Source organism: Nycticebus coucang, chromosome 6 (assembly GCF_027406575.1).
Source record: "Nycticebus coucang isolate mNycCou1 chromosome 6, mNycCou1.pri, whole genome shotgun sequence".
Classification (NCBI taxonomy): Eukaryota; Metazoa; Chordata; class Mammalia; order Primates; family Lorisidae; genus Nycticebus; species Nycticebus coucang.
In genome coordinates, this window is record NC_069785.1 from 108,432,148 (window position 1) to 108,456,493 (window position 24,346).

Genomic DNA, 24,346 nt, shown 5'->3' on the forward strand with positions numbered 1-24,346 from the left:
AAAAAATTGTAAGTGGTCATATAATATTTAAACTTAAAAAGATTAGAATCCAACACAGAAGGAAATAGAAATAGATTCCATTACTGAAAATCTGAACATTCCACATTATCATATGATATCATACACAAATTTAATACTGAACAGCTAACTTTAACATGTGATAGGACCATAAGAAAACATAGTTGTCATGTATAAAAATTTTATATGATTGATAAGGAAAACATATAACTTGAAATAAAATGGAAAAAGAATATTATCTTACAATTTATGCAAAAGGAACCTAGCTAATAAAGATGTGAGAAAGTCCAATGATGTCAGTAACAAAAGGTATGCCACTGAAATTGACTACTTTCATCAATTAAATTAGTATAACAGTTTTAAAAGGAGACATTTGTCTAGCTATCAGTCATTTTTGTTAGTATTAGTGATGGTTATAACATAATAGAAGAAAAAGACAAAATTGAATATACAAAATGAATGAACTATATAAAAATGAATTAAAGTTTTTAGAAATAGAGTTTCAAAAGAGTTAACAATGATTAGTAAAAAACCTTTTTTCTTTTTAATGCTTGTTTATATACATACTTTTCTGTAATGGGCATGAGTGACTTTTATGATTAAAAGAAGAAATAAGCATAATTTTAAAAGAATTTATTAATCATTAATTCAGCAACAATATCAGAGTTATTTTAGTCTGGTGTTTGTGGAGAGTGGGCAGTTGAGAAGTTTGGTATAAAAATACTCTTGATCAAAAATTAACCTTGTACACCATAATACCTTCGTTTTCCTAGAAAAAGTAGAAATAAGAGAATATGAATAATTGGCTATTACAGGGAAGATATAAACAGAACTAATCTCTATTATGGCAAATACCTTTTCACATAGGTATGTATAGACCTGCCATCTGCAAGTGGGAAGATCTGTGGTAGGGCCTAATGCCTCAGCATAGATTTAGCAGCTGGTCAGATGAGGCTGTGGTCTAGGCAAGTCTCATCATAAACAGGGAAGGATGTGACTCAGCAAAACTGACTTTCTTCAGTGAGGAGGACAAAGAACAGCTACATGTAACATTTCCAACTATTTTATGTTGTACATGCAACAGACCCAAATATTCTCCACTCACGGCACAAGTCCTCGAGAGAAGTTAGAATTAAAGTGTTTTCCAGCTGGCTGCCAATGGACTTGTCATTTCCTAAACAATCATTATTCTGTGGCTGAAGTCAAAGTAAACAGGGGTTTCTCTGAGGGCCACCAGGAAAAAGCAGATAATATGAGCCTCAGTAGCCCCTGGGCAGCTGGTACTCCATCATTATTCTCCATTCTGTACATACCCTCTAAATATCCTCTGAGCAGGGAATACCCAAATCCGCACCTAGGATACGTTACCTGCAATCCTTCTTAAGAGTTTTAATTCCCTGGGAAGAGGTAGAAATATCGTGTCATGGATACTCTTTCAATGGTGGGCATCTGGGTCAGTATGTTTGGGGTCTCAAATGAACGTTGAACCTAAAGTAGTAAAGAAAGCCGTTAGAAATGGTCTAAAAGGAAAATTTGGAATCTTTTCTCAGGAGGGAGAAAATTTATAGTGTGTATTAAAGCTGTAGCTAAGTAGCATAAACAGAAGATATTTTTAGTTTTTCCTGGGATAGAGTACATTCTCAAATGAATTAAGTACCCTAAAAGAATTTCCAGCGTGAACAAATGTTTCAGAACCAGGTTATTGGGAAAATCCACACAGGTTCTAAACATAATAGGATTTCAAAGTATTTCCTCTTAAAATAAACTTGGAGTACAGGAAACATTAAAATGACCTAAGAGCTTTAGGATTCCTTATAAAAGTTTGAAAATGGTCCTACCAAATTTTCTGAAATTGAAAAGAGAAGAATATTCCTACCTTTCGAAAAATGTCCTCTAAATGATGACACCAAGAATACTCTTTGAAGTAGAAGATAAGTTGGGAAATGAAGAGAGATCCTACGTCAAGCCTCCAAGAAACATTATCTGCAAATAAAAGGTAGCAAAATATTGGGGAAATGTGGCCTTTGAATAAATGTAGAAGAATGTTTTTGGGAGAAATTCTGATTTGAGTGTTTCGGAGTAAGAACCAGAGCCCAAAGTGTAAGAAAGACAATACCTTAGCTTGCCATAGCAGGCACAGAGAGAATCACCAGGCATCATAAATCTCCTTGACCTTTTTAGCAGGCAAGACTAAAGCTATGGCTTCTGGAATTGCAAGTTGCAGAAAAGAGCCTAAGTCCTTTCAGCAATAACTATATAATAGAAAAAAAAAAAAAGAACCTACCTCATAACTGTCTTAATTCTAGGCATCCTCTTAAGCACGGTTGCTTCATACTATAATTTTTTGCATTACTGTTGTGTTGTATAAACGTTTTTGAATGACTACTTCTCTTTGGCATGTCAGTGTGATCAAGTCTGTTCTATCTTTTAAGAAAAATGGGCAATGCTGTTTCTCCTTTTTTTTTACAGTCAAAATTTTCAAATTTGTCTATATTCACTATCCCAATTCTTCCTAGCATGCTTGCTCCTGTCTGCCTTATCCCTTCTACCGCTGACACCAGCTTTAACAGGGACTTTCCCCTAGGTCACCAGCAGCCCTCACCTTCATCTGATCTCTCATTCCCATCACAAAGCGCTTGCAAGTCCAATGGTTTCTTTGTTGGCAAGATTCCCAATTCCCCTTCTCATTCTCTGACCTCACTTCGAGTGTCACATTTGCTGGCTAATGTTTCTATAAACTCTAGAGTTCCTTCAACCTCAACTTTAGAACATTTTATCACACTAATCTTAATTCTTAGGTGATTTCACCCATTTTTAACATATTAAATATCATTCTTAGGTCAGCATCTCCCAAAGTCCAATTTCTAAGACAGGTCTCTCCTTGGAAAACTACAACTATGCAACTCTCTGCTCTCATTTCATTTTGGAATATGTATGCCAAAGGTATCTCGAACCTCCTCACACAACATCCACTTTAACGAATGCACCACAGTCATCTGCTCAAACACCAGAGTCACTTTTATTATCCCTTCTTGTTCACCTACTATATCCACCAAACTACCACATAATGTTAATTTTACATACTTATTACTTCTTGGATTCAACAGTTAATCTCATCCCAAGACTATCATTCTCACCTATGACTTGTAAAATTGCAGTAGCATTTTAACCTGTCTCCCTATGTCTACTCTTGCTATACTGTAATCTATTGCCCACAGAGCTCCCAGAGTGATCATTTAAAAATAAAAATATGATCATTTAATTTCGTTAAATCTTACCCATTTTCTAGTACTAGGAAATTCTTGTTTCTAGGACCACATGAAGCCTCAGACGCTCTGGCCCCTGCCTGGCCCTACAGCCCCTCCTGGCTCTGCTCTCTGTCTCCCAGCCCTCTCTTCCTCACTCCTCCTGTCTTCAGGTCTCAATGCACACTGTGTTTCCCATTAAAACGTTCCTTTCCTTCCCTGGACCTTGTTAATTCATTCATTTTTTCAAAGCACAAATTTTTCTTTCAAGTGTTTCAATTCATTCATTTTTTTCAAGCACAAATTTTTCTTTCAAGTGTTTATTGCAGCTGACAATCTCTGTTTGTTACATGGTGCCTGTGCCATCCCTGTTTTTCTTCCCAAATTAATTTCAGACTTCCTGGCCTGACTTTAAAATCCAAGAGGTTCAGTAACTATGTCTGCCTACTATGCCCTTCACCCTACCCAGTCTGAGCACACAATTATGTATACTAAAAAAAAAAAAAAAAGAAGAAAGCAAGAATTTTACATAAAGGTAGACTGTTTTTCCTCAACCAAATTAAACAATCTTTGAGAATATGAATCAGGCCTTACATGTGTATGTCTTTTTAACTTTAACAGCTAAAAGTGTAACATTCTTCCTTCAAATAAAATCTTATTAAAACTCTCATGTGTAAAACAAATTTGTAGTGCAGCTATTCCAGTTTTGAGTTGGGAGTTGCCTGCATGGCCTTTTTACTCTTTCCTTTTGTGCACACTCTGAGTCCCCTGGTCCCTTGGCACCCACCTGGGGCCATGGCCATGTACCAACAGCGCTGACATCACCACAAAGCTTTCCAGAAAGGCAAAATGTAAGGACCTACCTCTGACTACTGAATTAGAAATCAACATTTTAACAATCCCCTTCCACACCCAGTGACTTCTATGTGCAATAATGTTTGTATTTACTATACAAAAACCCTTACAACCATGAATTGTGTGAACTAGGTTTTTAAAATTAGCCTTGTTAACTAAACCATTGATAAAGCAATATTGTGAATGACTGTTAAAGAGATTTTTCTACAGATTTGACCAGGAATGATCACCAGTGTTCTCTATTTCTACCTTCTACTCTGAGTTTCCTGTCAAATAAGGATTGATTCTTTTATTTTTGGATGTATTATCCTACAGGTAGGCTTTACATGATAAACTAGACGTGAATAACAAGCTAAACAGTACTAGGTTATATGGAGGAAGTGTAACAGTTTCACTGGTTGGCTTGTTTAATTACAAGTAGGTGATCCAAGGACCAAACAGTGAGAAAATGATGCATTTCCATGTGATGTTTTAAAAACAAACAGAAAAAAAAAGTCTTAATTTTTATAGTTAGACTATTAGGTCAGGATCCTCACCAAATTTCTGCTAACTTCAAAAGTTTTTCTCAAATCAAGATTTATAACTTTCTGATCATGAGAAAATCTCACAATTTTAAATGTCTCTTCCACCTAAAATACCCACTAATTAGAGGAGAAATGCTCCTATTAGTGAGATGATCATAGACAAGCCTATTATTTAGAGACTAATAAAAAGATTTAGCAGTTCTCCTTTCTGCAGTCACTTACGTGGCGTTGAAGATTTGAAAGCAATGAAGTCCTTCTCCAGGTGGGCCATCGTGATAGCGTTGCTCCAGATACAGCGCTGCGGCAAGGGCTGGCCGTGTGTGTCTGCAGTAGCTTCTCCCAGGTCAGTGGCCACCCACACCATCCCACTACCTCCTGCAAGAGACACCATGTTAAATGGAAGACATGATATTTACACACACACACACACACACACACACATATACACACACACACACCCCACTATGTCTTTACCTTAGTACGCTTCATCACGGCATTCCTTAAAAAATGCAAGATCTTACTAGCATTAGAAAGACTTCCTCACTGACAGGGGATAATACGGAGACCAGTTAAGTTCAGAATGACCATGTTGACAACATATTCCCAATCGATTTGGGACATTTCTCATTATTCTACGTTACTTATCATTTCTTAATAGAATGGTGTAGACAATACAATTTTTTTCTGAGCTAGACCTGAAAATAATACTTAAATGTTATTTCCTGTACCCATCCTTAGGAAAATGATAATAGAAAAAAAGCAGGTGGTCACTCCCCGGGATCCCCAAACCAAGCTTTGCAGTGTCCACGTTGAGACTCACGGCCGCGGCAGGCCTGCATAATGATGACTTTGGGCTTGTCTTTCAGACTCCAGCAGTTCTGGTTATTGAAAATTTTAAAGATGGTGTCATCGTGAAGAACATCTGGCTCCTGCATCCTGTGCTTTATCCCACAGATTCCTTCCAGGATGCCGTGTGACATGAACACCAGGAATGTGCTATCCGAGGACTGGTGCTCTGGGCGGGCCGCAAACTGCTCTAGTTCTTTCTCCATTTCCTGAAAGAGATTCTAGAGTCACTACTGAGGAGCTCTCCAGGCACAGTTTGTGCTCAAACAGCAGATGGAGTTCACAAAAAGGAACTGGCTCTGAGGAAACAGGTGGATCTGGACTGAATAGAATGTAAGAGAAATAGTGCTCTGACATAATACCACATTTAGATGTGTGGAATATTAAAGTGAAGAGGGTTTTTACATGACATCTAGTCCAGTAGATTTCAGCAGAACCTTGGATTTCTGAAGGTGCTGGCAGATGGAGTGAAATGAAAGCTGAGTGAGATGTTAAGGTACCAATTGGGCCACTTTGCTTAAGGCAAAGTGGGGTTCCTGTAGGTTTTATTTTAAAAGAGAGAGAAAGCATAACAGAGAGAGACAGACAACAGGTTTTATTTTGTCAAAAATTAGAAAAATTTACCAAATTCATTTATTATAGAACACTAGAAAGTTAAGTTTAAAATGTTCTATCTAAAAGGACTCGGAGAAGACCTAGAATTGCCACGTTTCCTTTATATGTATGTGTGTGATTTTTGTAACATTAGACTTGCCTTTGCATTTAGACACATGATATTGACATTGTAAAAATCTCACAAGCTCATTCTGTGGGTATCAATCAATTTCAGGGTCTACAAATGTTGTCTCATCAAGAACATCAAATAATCACTGGCTCCACACTGAGAACTTCAGAAAGGCCCAACATTTCTAGTAAAATACAGCTATGTAGATTGTCTCTACATGTTTGCACCGAAGAAGGCTGAAAAACAGGAGATTCTGTTCTGGACCAAATACAACTCCTGTAATAGCAGTCACTTTGCTTATGCTGCTGTCAAAGAAGATGCTGAAAACTGCTTAACATGTAAGGGAGCTTGCCCTCCCTCGGGGCCATTACCTCAGCAGTGAGATTCTCTTTTACAATCACTGAGTATCCAAGGTTTTCCAGTAGGTCTTGCATCCCCAAAAGGTCAATTTCAGAACCACATCGATTAGGTAGATAGTTGAATTTTTTGTTGCAGATGATGAGGGCTAGGCGAGTTCGGCCCTCTCTCTCCATCACTGGATATATCTGCAATTAACAAACACAGAAGGAGTCACCCCAGCCTCCTCTTCCCTTTTGCCTCCAAAGTTCATATAAAACACACCAGCCTAATTATGAAGTGGATGAAAGAAAGCTTGGGAATGGAAATACAGCCTCATGAGGAAAGAGATAAAACCCCAAACTGAAAACATGTACTCTGTGAGTATCCGCTTAGGGAACTCGGCCTCAGGTATGGGGTGCAGAGGTGTTTAGTGAGTTTGCAGATGGATGAGATGAAAGAAGCAGTAGAGGCTGATGGGAAGAGCACTGGATTAGATGGCATCCTGTGCTCTTTGGCCTCCTGGTAAGTCTCCAGTGTCTTGTCAATCCTGGGTCTCCCTATTTCAAAGCTTATTACCTCATCTGTCATTTTTGTCTTCATTTTATGAAAATGATCACGGGGGCAAAGCTTCAACTTGTTAAGTTGGGTACACTGGGTTTCCTGACGATCTAAAAGAAAAAAATTAAGCAGTAATATCTGTGGCCTTGAAATCATGTGGCTACTTGGCTGGGCCCTTAGTCCTTAGGGATGCAGATTGCCATTCCACGGAAAAGTTCAATTAAATTAGAAAATGTCTTTGCAGCAAACAAAATGCAGGGTGTTCGCCTTTTTTCTTTCTGTTTCTTACTTATCCCACCGTAAATTTCTATGTTTTTGTTAGTGCTCACAGCATTGACTAATCTTTAAGATCCAACATATTAGAGTAACATAAATACAGAATCTCAGATTTGGAAGGAAGCCTAATGTTCATCCAGCCTAGTCAAATCACTACTCAGATATTTGAACACTACTGCAGTATCTTGATTATGTTTACTACCACTCTCTCCACTTACTAGGAACTGAACACAATCTAAGGCACTCCTGGACAGTTTTGTGGATCCCAAAGTATGGACAAGGTGAGGCAGTGGCTATGCATTAACTGCCTCTAGGCCAGACAGAAAACCTCTAACACCACCTCTGATAGAAGCTCCATGAATTCTTTCAGAACTTCACTATTACTTTCCCTGTGTTTCTATTCTTATATGTGAATACCCCAAATAAACAATTATAATGTTGTATATTAATCATGTTTACTGTGCCGGAATCTGAATTAGGTAGGATAGGGGAGGGGTCGTTCATCTTCGTATTCCCAGTATCTAGAATGGTGTCTGATAAGATTAAAAGTTTATAACTTCTGTTACCGAGTAGGGATCTTCTAATACTTGAGCTATTAGGTATAATCTGGTTTGTTTTCCCTTAGGGCAACAAGACTACTTTTACTTATCATATTTTTGCATAAAAGTTTTTCATCGTTTTAATGACCAATTTACCCACATCTCTACTCAGCGTCTCTACTGTCCTTCCTACTACAAAGAAAGATGTGTCCTTCCTCCCACCATCTAATGGCAATTCCTCTACTTATGCTCTAAATTTCCATCACCTCCCACCCACCGTATTTTACTCAGGATTTATTACTCTCTATGTTCTACATTATTTTTCCCTTTCTCACCATTGTGTTCTCACCACTGGCATTCCTTAGTATGGATCAACTTTTAAAAACCCTCTTTTTGGTCCTGTTTCTGCTCCAGCTATTGTCACATTTCTCTGTTTCACTTATCTATAACATTCCTTACAGGCACTGTCTATTTTCACAATTTCCATTTTGTTTTCCTTGCATGCAATCCAATCTGGCTGTTATTCTCACTACTTACAGAAAATGCCTGTCACCAAGGCTCTCACCTCATTATTTTCTGCTTTCTTACCATTATACATGGTTGAACACTTCCCACTCCTTTTTTTTTGAGACGGTCTCACTCCCTCACACTGAGTAGAGTGTCATGGCATCATCATAGTTCACAGCAACTTCAGACTCCTGGCTCAAGCAATCCTCTTGCCTTAGCCTCTGGAATAGCTGGGACTACAGGCACCCGCCACAATGCCCAGCTAGTTTTCTTTATTTTTAGTAGAGACAGGGTCTTGCTTTTGCTCAGGCTGGTCTCAACTCCTGACCTGCCTTTGCATTTCAGAGTACTAGGCCCACATCCTCCTTCTTGAATACATTCTCTAGGCTTTTGGTATGCTACATTTCTAGCCATTCCCAAATACGTCTGTCTGCATTGCTGGTTCTCCTGCCATTCCTCCAAGAGTTGGGTTGTTGTGCATGGGACACTCTATCATTTCCTGCAGTGCCTTGCCTAAGTGGCATCCTCTAGACTCATCTTAAATACTGTCAATGTGGTTATGAATCCCCAGATTTATTCCTAGCCCTGCTTTCTCTGTGAACTCTTCAGCAGGACATCCCTCTGCCTACTCAATCTCTACCCTTGGAGGTAACACATTTCAAACTAAATGTATGTCTCCTAATATCTATAAATTGTTTATCCAGCACACCAGTTTTCCTCAACTCAGTAAATGATATCACTCACCTATTTGGAAAAACCTAGTGTCATCTTTGATTCCCTTGTCTTTTTCATATACCACACTGAATCCATTTGTTAGTTGCCATTGATTCTGCCTCCAAAATAGATCCCAAATTTAACCACTTCTCATCTCTATTGCTACAATCCCAATCTAAAAGCCATTATCCCCTAACTGAAATATTTAAACAACTTTCATCTGGCCTTTATGATTCTACGCTTATCCTATCACTCCTCTGCTCAGAAACTTCTAGGGTAGTATAAAGGATGGCAAAATTCATCATTTGTAAGTTTTTTGCTGTAAACATCAGGTCATATCTTTGCAGTTGCAATTTACTTGGTTCTGTTGCCATGTAATGGTCTCAACATTGGCAGGGAGACAGAAGCCAGAACTAAGAGTCTGGTGGGGTAAAAGTAAATCCCAGGAGGGAGGAAAAGAACAAAGAGGGAAAAACAGAGAAAGGAGAAATAGAATGTCAGTGGAAAAGAAATAAAGCAGAGGTCAAGAGATGGGAAGAAAGAGAGAAAGAGAATGAGGTAGAGAAGGAAAAGTAGGAGATTAAAAGTTCTCTTTCACTGAAGAGTTGTCAAAAGGATTCTCAGCTGGGACCGTCTTATTTACACTTCAGTGAAAGGGAGAAAGGGGGTGCCAAACTCACACCTAGAGAGAATGATTTCCTATTTTTCATATTGTTTAATGTCAATTTACTTAAGAGCTAAGATTAAAAACTTAGCTTTCATGAAAACATTTTTTAGTACTTATATAAACGTTACGCACTTGTTTTAGTAATAGATGGTTGGGCTGAACAAAGGCTATACAACATGCCTGGAACTTGTAAGGAATGCCAACTATGGGAAAACAGTTGCCTTAAAAAAAAATTTAAGGCTTTCTATTGCAATTAAAATCCAAAGTCTTTTCCAATGACTAAACACCCCTAAAGTGATTTGACCTGGGTCTGACTCCTAAACAGCTCCTAGGAAGATACTGCACCTAATTTCCCACTCCCCAGTCAGATTGGCCGTGACCCTTTCACAGGACAAGATCATTTCTATCTGGGAGTTTTTGGTCTAATTTCTCTTTTCTACAGAACTGTTTTGCCTTGGAGTTTGGCAGAACTCCTCCATATTTCAAATATATACTAAAATGGCACTGCCTTGGAGAGGGCACAGCTTCCCCTGATCAGCTCCTCTCCACCCACACCTCCACTCAACATTTGGCCTGATCTTTTCTCTTGGGAGCTTTCTGAAATGATAGCGAGATCTTTCTCTGTCTTGCTCACTGCTGTAACCGCTGACTAGAACAGCACATTAAGGGTGTTCAACTAGTATATGCTGAATGGATATAACTTTGAAAAATAATTATAAGTTTCTCATTACTTATAATTTTTTTCAAAACTTTTGAAAATATGGTACTTAGAAGTCAACATTATCAACATCCCCCTTTCCAGACACTACAGTTTTTCACATTGCCCAATAATTCATTAGTCTCCTTGGTGACCTTGTGGCATGTGTGACTTGTGCTGAGTTGTGTGGTTTTGTTTCTCATTCTGTATGCGCTTTTCTTAACTATGTTTTATTCTGTCTGTGCAGCTATGAGTTTCTTATAACTTTGTTAATTGATAAATTATTTTTAAAATACTTTTAATCCCATTTAAAAATAGGAGTCTGAGAAAGGTGGAGATATTTACATCAGAATGCATAGTCTGTGGCAGGATGGTCTCAAGGTATTGTAGCATTTTTGGCTTTAGTGCCAGTGCTCTTTCTGTTACTCAATAGCATAGCCTTTTTAAAATCTGCCTTAGCTCAAATAATGCCCTTATGCATCCATGACTAGAAATTACCTGTTAGTGCTAGAATTGATGTCTGTGCCAATAATCCAGCATCCTGCTCCGTTTCTTCATCTCCATTCTCAGTTTTGGACCCTAAGGAGAATTGAGGGGCAGGAATGTTAAGTGCCAACCTTACCTTTGAGGGACGTTTTAGAGGCAGAGGTGAGAGATAAACCCACGTTGTCTGAACTTCGACGCAGTGGTCTTTCCACTGTAACATAACCTCCCTCTGTACCCCCATAGGGATGTCTTACCCCAAATGATATCTGGAGGATTCTATGAATCATTTGGTTTGGTGCTAATTTACCCAGGGGAGACACAACCCTTGCCTTGGCTGATCCAGCCTTCTTTTTATCTCTACTTTATGTTTTAGAAGATAAAAAGAAAGCTGGATCAGATTTCTTCTTCAGATTCTGAGGTAGAATGAACAAAAGTGTAAGAATCAGTGCTCTACTCCAAAGGTGATTTCTAAAGATGAAATGGGATGAGAACACAGGATTCCTAGACCTGTACTTGGACACCTTCTCACGTCAACAGAGGTCTAAGAGTTTCTGACTGGGACCTGGGATTCAGAGGCCGTTGTTACCTGCTGAAGAGGAAGATGATGCAGAGTTTTCCTCAGATTTATCATCCTCATTTTCAGAAAGACAATCTGAAATGATATCAAAAACAGATTGTTAACAGAACTAAGTTTCTAGAACATACACATTTCAAGTTCTTCCCCTTGCACTGATGAGTAAATGGGGCTATTCTATGAATCCTGGAGATCTGGCCTATTCCCCAAGCTGCCTGTTTGTTTTAGAGAATGACAGCCTTCTGCTAAGCAAAAAGGGAGGCAGGGTTTCCAGAAAACAAATAAGAGCTCATTATCTTTTTGCTTACAGATCAGATTCAAGGAATAATCAAAATCTTTAATCAAAGTTTGTCTCCAGTAGCATTTTCATTGTGGGGAAGGAAAGTCCATTTGTGTATAAAAGTTAGTCTTTCTACAACAAAAATAATCCCAGAGGGATGTTGCAAGCATGGAAAATATACCCATTTGTATTTTGTACATTAGAGTAGGGGTCACTAAACTATAGCCCGCAGGTCCAGCTCAGCTGGACACCAGCTTTTATAAACAAAGTTTTACTAAAACACAACAATACTCAAGTGTTCTTATTTTCTACTGCTGCTTTTATGCAATAATAGAAGATTTCAGTCATGACAGATCATATGGTCCACAAAGCTTGAAAAATTTACTACCTTTCAAAGAAAAATTGTGCCAACTCATCCTCTGGAGAGAAAGAAACACCCGTGTTCCATTAACCCTCAAATCACTTACACCTTCTGTTAGTAGAAATATTGATTTCCAGACAATTCCTTCTGAGGTAAAACCAGAGCTAAGCAGAGGATAGTAGAACATTCTTTATCTAGGAATAGGTATGGACTCCACATTGTACAGCCAGAGAGGCCCAGACGAGCTTGCGATCACTTAATTTAGTAAGATTTCAGCACCATTCATTCATTTAACAAACCTTCACTGAGCACCTATGATGCTCGGGTGTCCTTCCCATGTGTTTGGGATCTCTTCGTGAATAAATAGTAGAGATCCTTGCCTCATGGAGCTTACATTGCAGCAGGCAAAGACATAACAACATAATGAAAAAGTAAATTTTATCAAATGATTGAAGATAATTGTTAGAAAATGTGTAGCAGTATAAAAATAATTGGGGTAGATCAGGGTATATTTTGGTAGCAAATAAGATAGACAGTCAAATGTCCTAGAAATGAGGATTATTCATTCTTCACTTGCCAACAGGAGAAATAAAGGAGCAAGAAGCTGCATCAGGAGGCAGGAGGGAAGGGGCCGTGGGCCCACGGCGCTACTCACTTAAACTCAGCTGAGCCTCCGTGTTGAGCAGGCGTTCCGTAAGGAGTCTGCTGGCCTTTTGAGTTTTCTTTTTGATATCATCAAACAGGTTTCCAGTGTTGTTCACGATGAGAGTTACACCTTCTTCTATTTTGCGCAACTCGTGTGTATTTAACACGCTATTTTCCAAGTCATCAAAAATGCCATCGAGCATGTTCCTGGCCATCAGCTTCACCGCGTTGACCGGGTCTTCCTCCAGGGACCTCTGAGCTGTGACAACGACAGGATCTCAGATGGACAGAACTCCCATATCCCGTTCTAGGCTTGTGGTTCTCAAATCTTAATGTGCATTAGAATCATTTGGAAGGCTTGAGTAACAGAACTTCCTGACCCCATCCCAAGAAATTCTGATTTAACAGGTCAGAAGGGGGCCCATGAGCTTTCATTTCTAACAGTTTCTCAGTTGATGCCAAAGCTGCTATTCCCAGGAGCACACTTGGTGTCGTGCCCATCTTGGTCACCCTTCTCCTTTTTGACAAAGGCGGAGAAAAGTTTAGAGAAGAGAAACGACTTTACGGAAGAACTTAGTGAGAGCTGACTTAGTGTTAGTATCACTCGTGATTCCCTCACTTTTTTCATTTTTATTAATAACGAGTTTAAAAAACATTATCTTCAGTATGTGCAGCAGTAAAACATAAACACGTTACACTTATAAAATATGTTTTTGTTTCTCCTTGTTCAGGCTGGCGGGGCGGCTCAGCCTGCAGCGACTGACTTGCTGCTGCCAGGGAAAGGCACATTTCCTCTGCTCAACCACATGGGTCCTGCCCTGACAACAGAGTAAGTGAGAATTCTGCTCATTATGAGTTAAAATGAAAGCCTAAAATTATAGGAAAAGTTTAAGAATGAGGATCCAGAATTGTTTACATTTGTCTTTCCTGCAAGACACTGTTACATATGAACAAAGAAAGATACTGCCGCATGCATACTGCTGGGCGCCATCTCTCCCTCCACGCCCAGAGGGAAGTCGCCATATGTGGTGAGAACCACCTCCACACTTCCCTCTTTCACCTGAACTGTATGTAACTCCCTCAAAATACAGCCCTGAGCAAAAAAACCAGAGCTACTCACCAGCCATGACTGTTTCCACTCCCGGAGCAGAAGATCTGAAAGTGAAAGCAGTCAAGACCCAGCGTGCTGATACTGCCTAATTGGGAAAATGCAGCTTTTCCAGTTCTCTCATTTGTTGCCAAGATGAACTGTGCTCCTGCTCTTATACATAAATTCTTTCCTTTGGAAAACGGGAAGCAAAATAAGTCTTTCCCTCTGATAGAACGAAGTTATTGGAATGAAAGCATGCACAGTCAAATCTAGGTTTCTGTGCTCTGCTTTCCAGCATATTTTTAAAACTTAGTAAATCAAATTAAACCCTGTTTGTCCCTGTGCCACTACCAGCCTTTAAATGCTAGTGTCTTCACTGAGCCTGCTCAGTATCAGAAGGGTGAGTCTGGTAAATGAAGGAAGAAAGAGGCTGCTAAGGACTGCCAAGGGGTGATACTTCTGCTTTAAGTCAAATACCAACAGGGAGGGGCGGAGACTGCTTTTATTTATTATTATTATTATTATTATTATTATTATTATTTTTGGCATGTCCCTGACCCCTCCCCCACATTGGTTTGCAACTTAAAAGCCCTGAAAACCTCTCCCTTTTTCCTCTTCAGATCTGCTCATTTGTCAGCTACGGTATTGTTTATCCATGAGATCAGGCATGTGTTTTTGTTTGTGAAATATACAAGGGACTTTTACTTAAATTATTTTTTAGTAATAGATATGTGTCTGCCATTAAAATAGAAACAATAGAACAATAGAAAAGTTTATAAAATGAAAAAGCGTCATCCAGATTCTTTAACTTCACAGGACAAGGTAACCACAATTATATGTTTAGCTTTCATCTTTGCGAATTTCTTTCCTATACTTTTGTAAAACACTTAATACAATACTGATTTTATCAATGGCCCTAATTAATGGTTTCCTTATACCCAGACCCTTTGCCTCAACTCTGAACTGGGCCTTTGACTTGGCTTGGGCCAACATGACACAGTAGTTTTCAGCCCAGGTTTTACGAAGCCTGTGCACTTCTCCCTCTTTGATACCTGAAAGTCCACGCAAATAAGCCTGGGCTGGATCCCAGCTAAGAAACATCCTGTGGGGGAGAGCTGTTGTCCTGTGAGACATCCAGCTGTCTCAACCAAGGCTGTTTTTAGCCAGATGCCTTCCAAACACATGAGAGATCCCAGCCTGTTCAGTAGAGACACCTACCCTCTGTGCAGGTGACCTCAGGGATGATACCAGCAGAAACAAGAAAAAACACTCAGCTGCCTGGTTCCCTTGGGAACAATAGTCAGTGCTTATTGTGTTAAGCCGTTGAGTTTTGGAGTGTAGATACTCAACAATAGATCACCAACAGATACATATTTACCCATAGCTTTTTTTTCTTATAGTGCCGGGATCATAAAATCATATTACCAATAATTTACTTTTTATTCTTGACTTCACAATGTATGACAAAAATGTGCTGGTTTATATTTTTTAAAAACCAACACATTAAGGATTATCTGATTTTTGGATGGCTGTATAGTATTAAAAGGGCTGATGGATTAAATCTTAATTTTTTTTTCAAATTGCTACAATTCACAAGGTAGCTAGACCAGTAGTTCTCATAGGCACCAAACTACATTCTCTGGGACAGCTCTCCCCACCTAAGTCCCCTGTGCCAGATGTCATTTCCACAAATTATTTCTGATTTTGTTTTCTGGTGGTAATCTTTAAAGTTCTCAATATGGACCATTTTCTCTCTCTATTTCTTGACATATATAATACACACAATGCCTTCCTGATGTATATATTACACACAAAAACTGAGACGCAGCTCACTGACACTGAGCCCTCTCTGTTCTCTCTCCCGATAATTGATCATGATGTGATTTTCAATTCTTGTCTTGATTAACTTTAAAATATTAAATAATACATTCAAACTTCATTTATTCTTCCACTGATGTCACAGTAGCTTAATTCTTCTCTATGGAATTGATCATAGTTGTCCTCAGGCAATTTTCTTCATTTCTCTTACCTCTGATGATATCATCTTTTCCAAATTTGTATTGTGGCAAAATATATGTAACACAAAATGCACCACCTTAGCCATTTTTAAGTGCACAATCCGGTGTTGTTAAAACACATCCATAGTGTCCTGTATCTGAGACAGGGAACCAGCAGGCCCTGCTTAACACCGACTCAACGCAGACTCAAAGAGCCCCTAACCACCCTGATCAAGGACAGTCAAAACCAAGATGACAAAGACACTGGCAGCTCCCTCACCTCACAGCTAATTACACCCTAGTGTAGTATATCAGCACACACACTTTCACTTCCTAGCTTATGATGAAGCCATTGCTTAAATTAAAAAACAAAACAGAACACTAAAGGTGCTGTTCTCCTCAGCAGGGAGAACTAGCCTATACTCTTTCTTGGAGTAGATCTTCAGATTTCCTAAATCCAACTTACCTTCACTTTACACTGTCAACTCACCCTTGAACTTTTTCACTTGAGTGAGAAGCCAAGGACCTATTTGGACTTTATATGACTCCCAAAGTTGGGAATTACTTTCCTGTAATATGGCTATGGTTCCTATCCATCTAATTTTTTTCATCTTGTGAATCTGAAACTCTATACTCAATAAATAACTCCCATTGCCTCCTCCCCAAGTCCCTGAAAACCACCATTCCACTTTCTGTATCTAAGCATTGACTTCACTAGGCACCTCATGTCAGTGGAATCCTACAGTAGGGTTTTTGTGACTAGCCTATTGCACTTAGCATAATGTTTTCAAGGTTCATTCATATTATAGCATATGTCAGAATTTCCTTTCTTTCCTTTATATGTGTAAAGGAAAATAAAAATCTCAGGACTACCAACCCCCATTTCTTATGCAAAAGGGAAGGTAAAGCCTGAAGGCTGAGTTTGTAACAGCCTGTTCATTTGGAAGGGGGTTCTATTACTAATGAACTAAATGAACAGCTGCTACTAACATTATGCATTGGCCAGGTCCCTGCTAAAAAGTGAAAGGCCTCCTACAGACCATTCATGAGAAAATCCCTTTCTGGGTCCCTATAGCAAGGACATAGAAATTGCAACTTTGGTCCCCAGGCTACATCTAGCTCCTAAAACTCAAGTCTTTTCCATACCATGTGAATAAATAATTATAAGTTTATCTTCCAAGATGCTGTTGTGCCCAGATCTCAAAATCCCCCACAAAGACCACAGAGGAGCCCAGTCCGATGCAAAAGCAAAAGAGCCTTTTATTGCAAGCTTGAGCTTGGGCTCCCCGGGGCTCCGCTGCAACAGATCCAAGCCAGGAGCCTTGAGCGCTAGAGCAGGGGGTTCTTATTGTCAGGCACAGTGGGTGGGCATGCACAGCTTGAAACAAAGGGGGCATTTCTTGATTGGCTAGGTGGGGGTCCCTGGTTGGTGGGAGGTTGTCTCATGATTTCGGGGAATTGCCTGGGCTTGCCTGGGCTTGTCTGGAAAGTGAAACTTACTGAGTGAAATAATGAAATGGCGGGCAAAGCTAACTCTTAAGGTGGCGCTGGTCTGGTTCTTTCATTCCCTCCTCTACTTGTAAATCTAAGGGCCCAATCATGGGTCTGGCACCGTGTGTGTCATCTCTAGCTTTCTATCTGAAAGGGGCTAATACTGGCCTTTTAAGACCAGCACTTGTACAGCTTTTACAGTCAGGAGTAGGAGTACTAATACTAGGGGACGAGCCAGGGCTGATATCAGAGTTGTTAGCCAAGAGAGACTTATACCAGCTCTGATTATTTTCTCTTTCTAATTTATGCTTGCGCAAGCTCTCTGGCACAAGGGTCATTCCTGAATGATGAGCATAAAAACAGCATTTCTCGCCTAGAGGAGCGCACAACTTTCTTTTTTTTTTTTTTTCAAAGTTCAAAGTTCAATTAAGACAAGTTCCTGGAGGAGTTTCCTCAGGCTTCAGCTGTGCATTGACCAGCCAGCTCCCAGTATGTGGCTGGAGCAGGGCATGTTGGACATCTTAAAAGTTACCTTCACTTCTGAAGGGGCAGTGAAGCTCTATTCAGCCAGCTGTGATGACTCCAGGTGAGGATTCTTCTCATCTCACTGCCGTGCATGTGGTCAGGATGATGGTGTAAGATCCTTTCTACCTTGATTTGAGGGGGACCGGGTTCTGATTCCAGACTTAAACTTGGTCCCTTGATCTTCCAGAGAGAAAAGATATACAGACACAGAAAGAACAAACAGAACACAGTTAATTACTCTAGTGGAGATTTTCCTTGTTACTCTTTTTAGGGTTGAGCTCCAGAACTCATGGGATGAGAGGAACTACTCACACCACCTGGTACAGTTGGGATGCAGCCCTCTTTGCCTCAGTACTAACCCTAGTGCTCCTTTTAGTGATGGTGGTAAGGCTCCAGTCAAGGCAATTAACTCACCCATCTGAGTCAATGTCCCTTGAGGTAGGGGCTTAGCCTCCACAGTCTCTGTTAAGGTGACCACTGCATACTCAGCCCGCCGCTCACCTTGCTTTATCACATAACTGCTTTCATTTACATACCAAGTCCCAGTCTGCATCTGTCCAGGGCTGGTCACTCAAAGTCAGGTCTGCTAGAGTACACATTATCTATAACTTCCATACAGTCATGCTCAGTCTCTCTTCCACTCACTGGAAGGAGCGTGGCTTGGTTTAGAGTGTTGCATTATAGAGCCAAAAACGTTCCTTAGTGTCCATTAAATTGACCACAGAGTGCGGTTCTTTCACTCTGAGATCCTGCCCTAGAGTCAGCTTATCAGCTTCTTCCACAAGGAGAGCAGAAGCGGCCAGAGCCCGTAAACAGGGCAGCCATTCTTTTGCCACTCCGTTCAACTGCTTAGAGAGGTGGGCTACAGGCCTTGGCCAGGACTCAACCAGCTGGGTTAATATACCCACAGCCATTTTATCTCTCTCTGAGACATACAGAGTAAAGGGCTTGGCCAAGTCTGGCAGTCCCAATCCAGGTGCAGCCATCACCCTCATCTTTAGCTGGGAGAAGGCACGTTCCTGTTTTTCTCCCCACCTTAAGGGCTTTCCCTCCTCTCCTTTAGTTGCCTCATACAAGGGCTTAGTTAAGATGGTAAAGTTGGGGATCCAAAGACAACAGAAGCCTACCGGGCCCAAGAATTTCTAAACCTGCTCTTGGCTTGTGGGGCTGAGGAGGCAATTAATGACCTGCCTCTATTTCATGCATAGATACCTTTACCCCTGCTGGATAGTAAATCTTAGATAACGTATTTGCTGCTGGCAAATCTGGGCCCTCCGTTTGGATACATTATAGCCACATACCTCTAGATGTCATAAAAGATAGTCCATGCCTCTGGCGCAACTCTCCTGGGTAGGGTGTCCTGAAAGGAGGTCATCGAAATATTGGAACAGCACATATTTTAATTCTTCAGCCAGGAATTTCTGGAGGTCACAAGCCAGCCTTTCTTCAAAAATCGTGGGTGTTTTGAATCCCTGTGCAAACTGGTCTATGTGTACTGTTTCCATGTTTGGTCTTTCCCACTGGAAAGCAAACAGACTCTGGCTTCCCAGAGCCAGCCTTATACTAAAAAAGGCCTTTTTTTTTTTTTTTTTTAAGTTCAGAAAAGTGGGCCACTTGGCTTCTGCTAGCAGCAGATTCAGCAGAGTAGAATGCAGTGTTTACAGTTACACTATTTACTGGGAAATTTTAGATAACATTTAATACTGCACAAGTTTTTTAGTGTAGTCAACAGGCAACCTTTGTTGAGTTTTAAGCCTTTAGAGTAAATATAACTACTATATATAATTCTATACTCTTTGGCCAATCTCTTAGTCCCATTTAACAGATTAATTTAGTAAAACAGTTACGTTTCATTTTATGAGTACAGATAAGGCTGGGGTATAATACATGTGGACTACAGCGTCTTTTTCTTTCTTTTAAACTATTTTTCTCTCTCTAACTTCTCTTTTTATTAAAGGCAAATTATAGTAGAACTAACTAATTTGCCAAAATAAACTGTACCTTCAGTATACGGGGTCTAATTATTTGCATCAAGTGCAGTAAGAATAGTTAATTATTAGCCATCTAGGCTCTTTTTTCTTTTAAAATTGGTTTTGCTAGAACTTTTTATAAGGAATTTCAGGCTAGACTTTTTTGAAAGCCTTTCAGAGACCAGTTTTCATCTGTACCATTAGATACCGGTATGCATTGGGTAAATCCCTCTTCTCTTGAGGTTCCCAAGCACATTTCAATTCCCAGACCCATCAGCAAGTGACCTTCGTTACTTACCACAGATCAGGAAATGTTACTGATGGGTATCTGGCCAGTTGTCCAAAGGGCTTTTATATTGGCCTTATAAAGTTAACCTTAATTCCTTAACACAGTCTGGACACCTCTGGGAATGCAATTCCAGCCAAAGCCTTGGTAAAAAAAAAAAAAAGTGTTTTTATCATGTCCTATACAACAAAACAGAATCTTATTGAACTTATGCAAATAACTGTATTGTCAGAAATTAAGAATACTTAAAAATGGCTTTTATTTTTTTTTATTTTTTTTTTTTACTTTTTTTTTCAAGATAATTTTTATTTTTTTTTCTATTTTATTTTATTTTTTTTTATTGTTGGGGACTCATTGAGGGTACAATAAGCCAGTTACACTGATTGCAATTGTTAGGTAAAGTCCCTCTTGCAATCATGTCTTGCCCCCATAAAGTGTGACGCACACTAAGGCCCCACCCCCCCTCCCTCCATCCCTCTTTCTGCTTCCCCCCCCATAACCTTAATTGTCATTAATTGTCCTCATAACAAAATTGAGTACATAGGATTCATGCTTCTCCATTCTTGTGATGCTTTACTAAGAATAATGTCTTCCACTTCCATCCAGGTTAATGCGAAGGATGTAAAGTCTCCATTTTTTTTAATGGCTGAATAGTATTCCATGGTATACATATACCACAGCTTGTTAATCCATTCCTGGGTTGGTGGACATTTAGGCTGTTTCCACATTTTGGCGATTGTAAATTGAGCTGCAATAAACAGTCTAGTACAAGTGTCCTTATGATACAACCTTTCTGGAAGGAAGTATGGAGAAACCTCAAAGCACTCAAGCTAGACCTCCCATTCGATCCTGCAATCCCATTACTGGGCATCTACCCAGAAGGAAAAAAATCCTTTTATCATAAAAATGGCTTTTAAATTCCAGAGAAAACAAGGAGAGAGAAAAATGCATACATTGCTTGAAAAGCTACAAATAGCTCAAAGGACAGAAAATTATTTTCTTGACTTCTGGAAAATAGAACACAGAAAGAATCAATAATATTTTGAACAAAAAGCCATTATAAACTAACCCAGCTCCACATAACTGATTTCTGTTCTGTTGAAGTTAGGTTAGCAATACTCATAGACATGTTAACTTTTTAATGAAAGTTCTAAAAATCTGCTTTTTAGTCCAAAGGTATTAAATTTTCAAAGACATCAGAAATTTGAATTCAAGAGAATTTGTCAGCCTCTCTTAATATTTCTTTTTCTTCTCAGGTTCAGAACCTGTCGGCCTTGGTGCATGTGGCCAGCGTTGCAACCACTGCCTTAAAGGCGCCAAGCCCCAGACTTAGAGTTTTTATTTTGGAAGGTTTGTCAAATATTAAAGGCCTAAAACATTTGTTCAAACAAGATTACAAGTTAAAATATTTTAAAGACAATAGTTAACTAGATCACAAGCAAATTGTTTCACAATTTTTTTATGAACTTCATTTAACCTGCACAGACCATCTACAAACATTCTAAACTTTTTTTAACTTTTGCCCTGCCTTTCACTTTCTTACACAACCATTCTGTTTCAGGACAAAACTTATCACATAAGATTCTTTTTTTTACATAATGCCATTCTCCTTTCTGTCTAATTTCTCTTACTCTCAAAAACTTACTTCCCACAAAACAGGATCCCAGTTTTACCATGAAGTCACTTATTCACTCAGTTAAACTGATAATTAGAAGGTTTAAAAGGCAAGAATCTTATACTTTGATAAAGATTCAGTTTTCCCAACAATTTAAACAACCAAATTATTAAATTTTACAAATGAGAGATATTCATGAGATGTAACATTGATATAGGATTTTCTCACTCAGAGCTGGACAGGGAACCCCTATTTTTCAGGCTCAGGTGAGCTCAGACATCAGACTCCCATCTCTAGGCATAAACACATTGCAAGCCACACTTTCTGAGGAATAAAGCAGTTCTAAACTTTTTGGATGACTCTACTCTGAGTAGGGAGCACACATCCTAATGTTCTCCCAGATAAAAACTGCAAAGACTTAATAACTTTGTCCAAGGTTCAGGGTTGCGTTCATTCATGTGCTAGAATACCCATTCAGTTTGTAAAAATATTTTTCTATTTATACAAATCACTAGTGGCAAAGGGCCAATAATAAAGGTTCTGAGCCTCACCTGGCCCCGAGGGGCCCATGGCCTGCAGGGGTAGAACAACAGTCAAGTTGGTTGCTGCCTCTCCATGAGCTCACTGCCTGGCAGATGGCGGATTTGCAGCAGCAGGTCCTGCCACCTCTGGAGAGAAAAAAACAGTCCCCCAGCCTGACGGTGCAACCCGCCCAGGGTGCACTAGGGACAGTCCGCCCAGCCCCTGCCTATGCGGCATCCCTGCCCCATCTCAGGGACGAGGGCTAATGTGGAGGGGGTGGGGGAGCGGTCGTGCCATGGGAGGGGTGGCCCGGCCCCCCCCCCGGAGAGCACCAGCACAACCCCCTGTGTGGGGGAGACCCCCACCTCAGCGGGACCCCCACAGGGGTGGATGCTAGCAGGGGGGAGACCACAGCAGTCACGGCCAACCCCGTGCACTCACTTGGCTCTTTTCTCATGTGGCCCCTGCTTCCACGACAGGCTCCCCCTCCGCCACCGGGAGGTGGGTGTTTGCCCTGTGGGAGGTTCAGCGAGTGGGGGGTGATACGGAGAAGGACAAGATCTTGGTCTGCACTATCCTGAAAAATGGGGTAAAGTGGCACAGAAGGTTTATGGGGTTTCTTGTTAGGGGAGTCAGAAGATTTCTCACGCACTGTGAGAACTGAACTGCTCGGGAAGTGCTTTCAGCCAGGGAGGGGGAAAAAAAAAGTTCCCTCAGGTTGACCACTAACTCCTGCAAAAAACTAATCAGTTTAGCTTTTTTTTTTTCACCACAAGTCCCAAATCTTGAACTCTGAGTTTAACATCAGAAAAGTGATTAAGAAAAAGAGAAAGGGGGTTCGTCTGAGTCTGTCGCATGTTAGCAGTCAAAGTCGCCCCAAATGCAACACGCATGACACACGGAAGACACACAATGCACACAACACACTGAGGACACACAAAATTGACAATCTGCAGAAATGAAAATAGGATGACGATCTCTGACCAAGCTGCGGGAGTGACCTGTTACGTCCGTTCAAAAGAACCACAAGGGAAACTGCGTCCACAACACGCCCTGGAGATTCCACGTCCCAGTCGGGAGGGGCAAAGTCCCTTCCAGAAGGGGCCGGGACTTCTCCTTGGCACCCCTGTCCAGCAGCCTCCAGCACATCCTCCTTGACTTCACCCCGACCACCCTTTACAGATTCCAGATTTCCAAAAACAATCACAGCAGACAAGACAGACAGACACTTACCACTTAGCGGTCCTTCAGGTCGGGGTCCTCAAGGGGTCTTGGGGGATATCCCAGATGAGCCCCCAAAAGTTGTGCCCAGATCTCAAAACCCCCACAAAGACCACAGAGGAGCCCAGTCCGATGCAAAAGCAAAAGAGCCTTTTATTGCAAACTCGAGCTTGGGCTCTCAGGGGCTCCGACGGATCCGAGCCAGGAGCCTCGAGCTCTGGAGCAGAGGGTTCTTATAGTCAGGCACAGTGGATGGGCGTGCACAGCTTGAAACAAAGGGGGCATTTCTGGATTGGTTAGGTGGGGGTCCCTGGTTGGTGGGCGGTTGTGTCATGATTTTGGGGAATTGCCTGGGCTTGCCTGGGTTTGTCTGGAAAGTGAAACTTGTTGAGTGAAACAGTGAAATGGGGGGAAAGCGAAACTTAACTCTTAAGGTGGCGCTGGTCTGGTTCTTCAGTGCAGAACAGAGATAAGACAACATGAAACATTCTTCTACCTACCCAGGGACATCTACATAATTGATGCTTCTCCAAGTTTCTCTTTCTCTTCTAATATTCACCTTATCATTTGTAAATGTAGATTTCCTGGGCTTCTCAAGAATGTAACCATTTTGCTTCAGTGGCCACCACACTGCTCCTGCTCCTTTTTCTTTCTGAATGCCCTATCTCCCTTTAAGGCTGATGTTCCCAAATTCCCACCGGGCAATAGGCACAGAGACTTTTGTGGTTTGTGTTTTTCCAGGAGCACATCCTCAAACTTTGACTTAATAAAGAT

The 24,346-nt window shown here is 40.5% G+C and overlaps 1 protein-coding gene across 7 annotated transcripts; it reads right to left on the bottom strand.

Annotated features, from left to right (window-relative positions):
- LOC128588267 (caspase-12-like) lies at nt 1–23,891 on the bottom strand. Of its 7 annotated transcripts, XM_053594979.1 has the most exons (16): nt 23,585–23,891; nt 22,793–22,928; nt 22,381–22,497; nt 20,227–20,357; nt 19,260–19,318; nt 17,966–18,138; nt 12,866–13,114; nt 11,582–11,647; nt 11,008–11,088; nt 7,128–7,219; nt 6,584–6,757; nt 5,463–5,697; nt 4,865–5,017; nt 1,895–2,001; nt 1,387–1,506; nt 1–787 (listed from the first exon to the last, which is right to left on the bottom strand). In XM_053594979.1, the coding sequence occupies exons 7-15, from the start codon at nt 13,068–13,070 to the stop codon at nt 1,408–1,410; spliced, it is 1,212 nt and encodes a 403-aa protein (XP_053450954.1). In that variant the 5' UTR covers nt 13,071–13,114; nt 17,966–18,138; nt 19,260–19,318; nt 20,227–20,357; nt 22,381–22,497; nt 22,793–22,928; nt 23,585–23,891; the 3' UTR covers nt 1–787; nt 1,387–1,407. The 7 variants fall into 7 exon arrangements, with proteins under 7 accessions (XP_053450954.1, XP_053450959.1, XP_053450957.1 ...); XM_053594984.1 differs by lacking the exon at nt 19,260–19,318; XM_053594982.1 differs by having other exon boundaries at nt 17,966–19,318.
- Nucleotides 23,892–24,346: the final 455 nt, after the last annotated feature.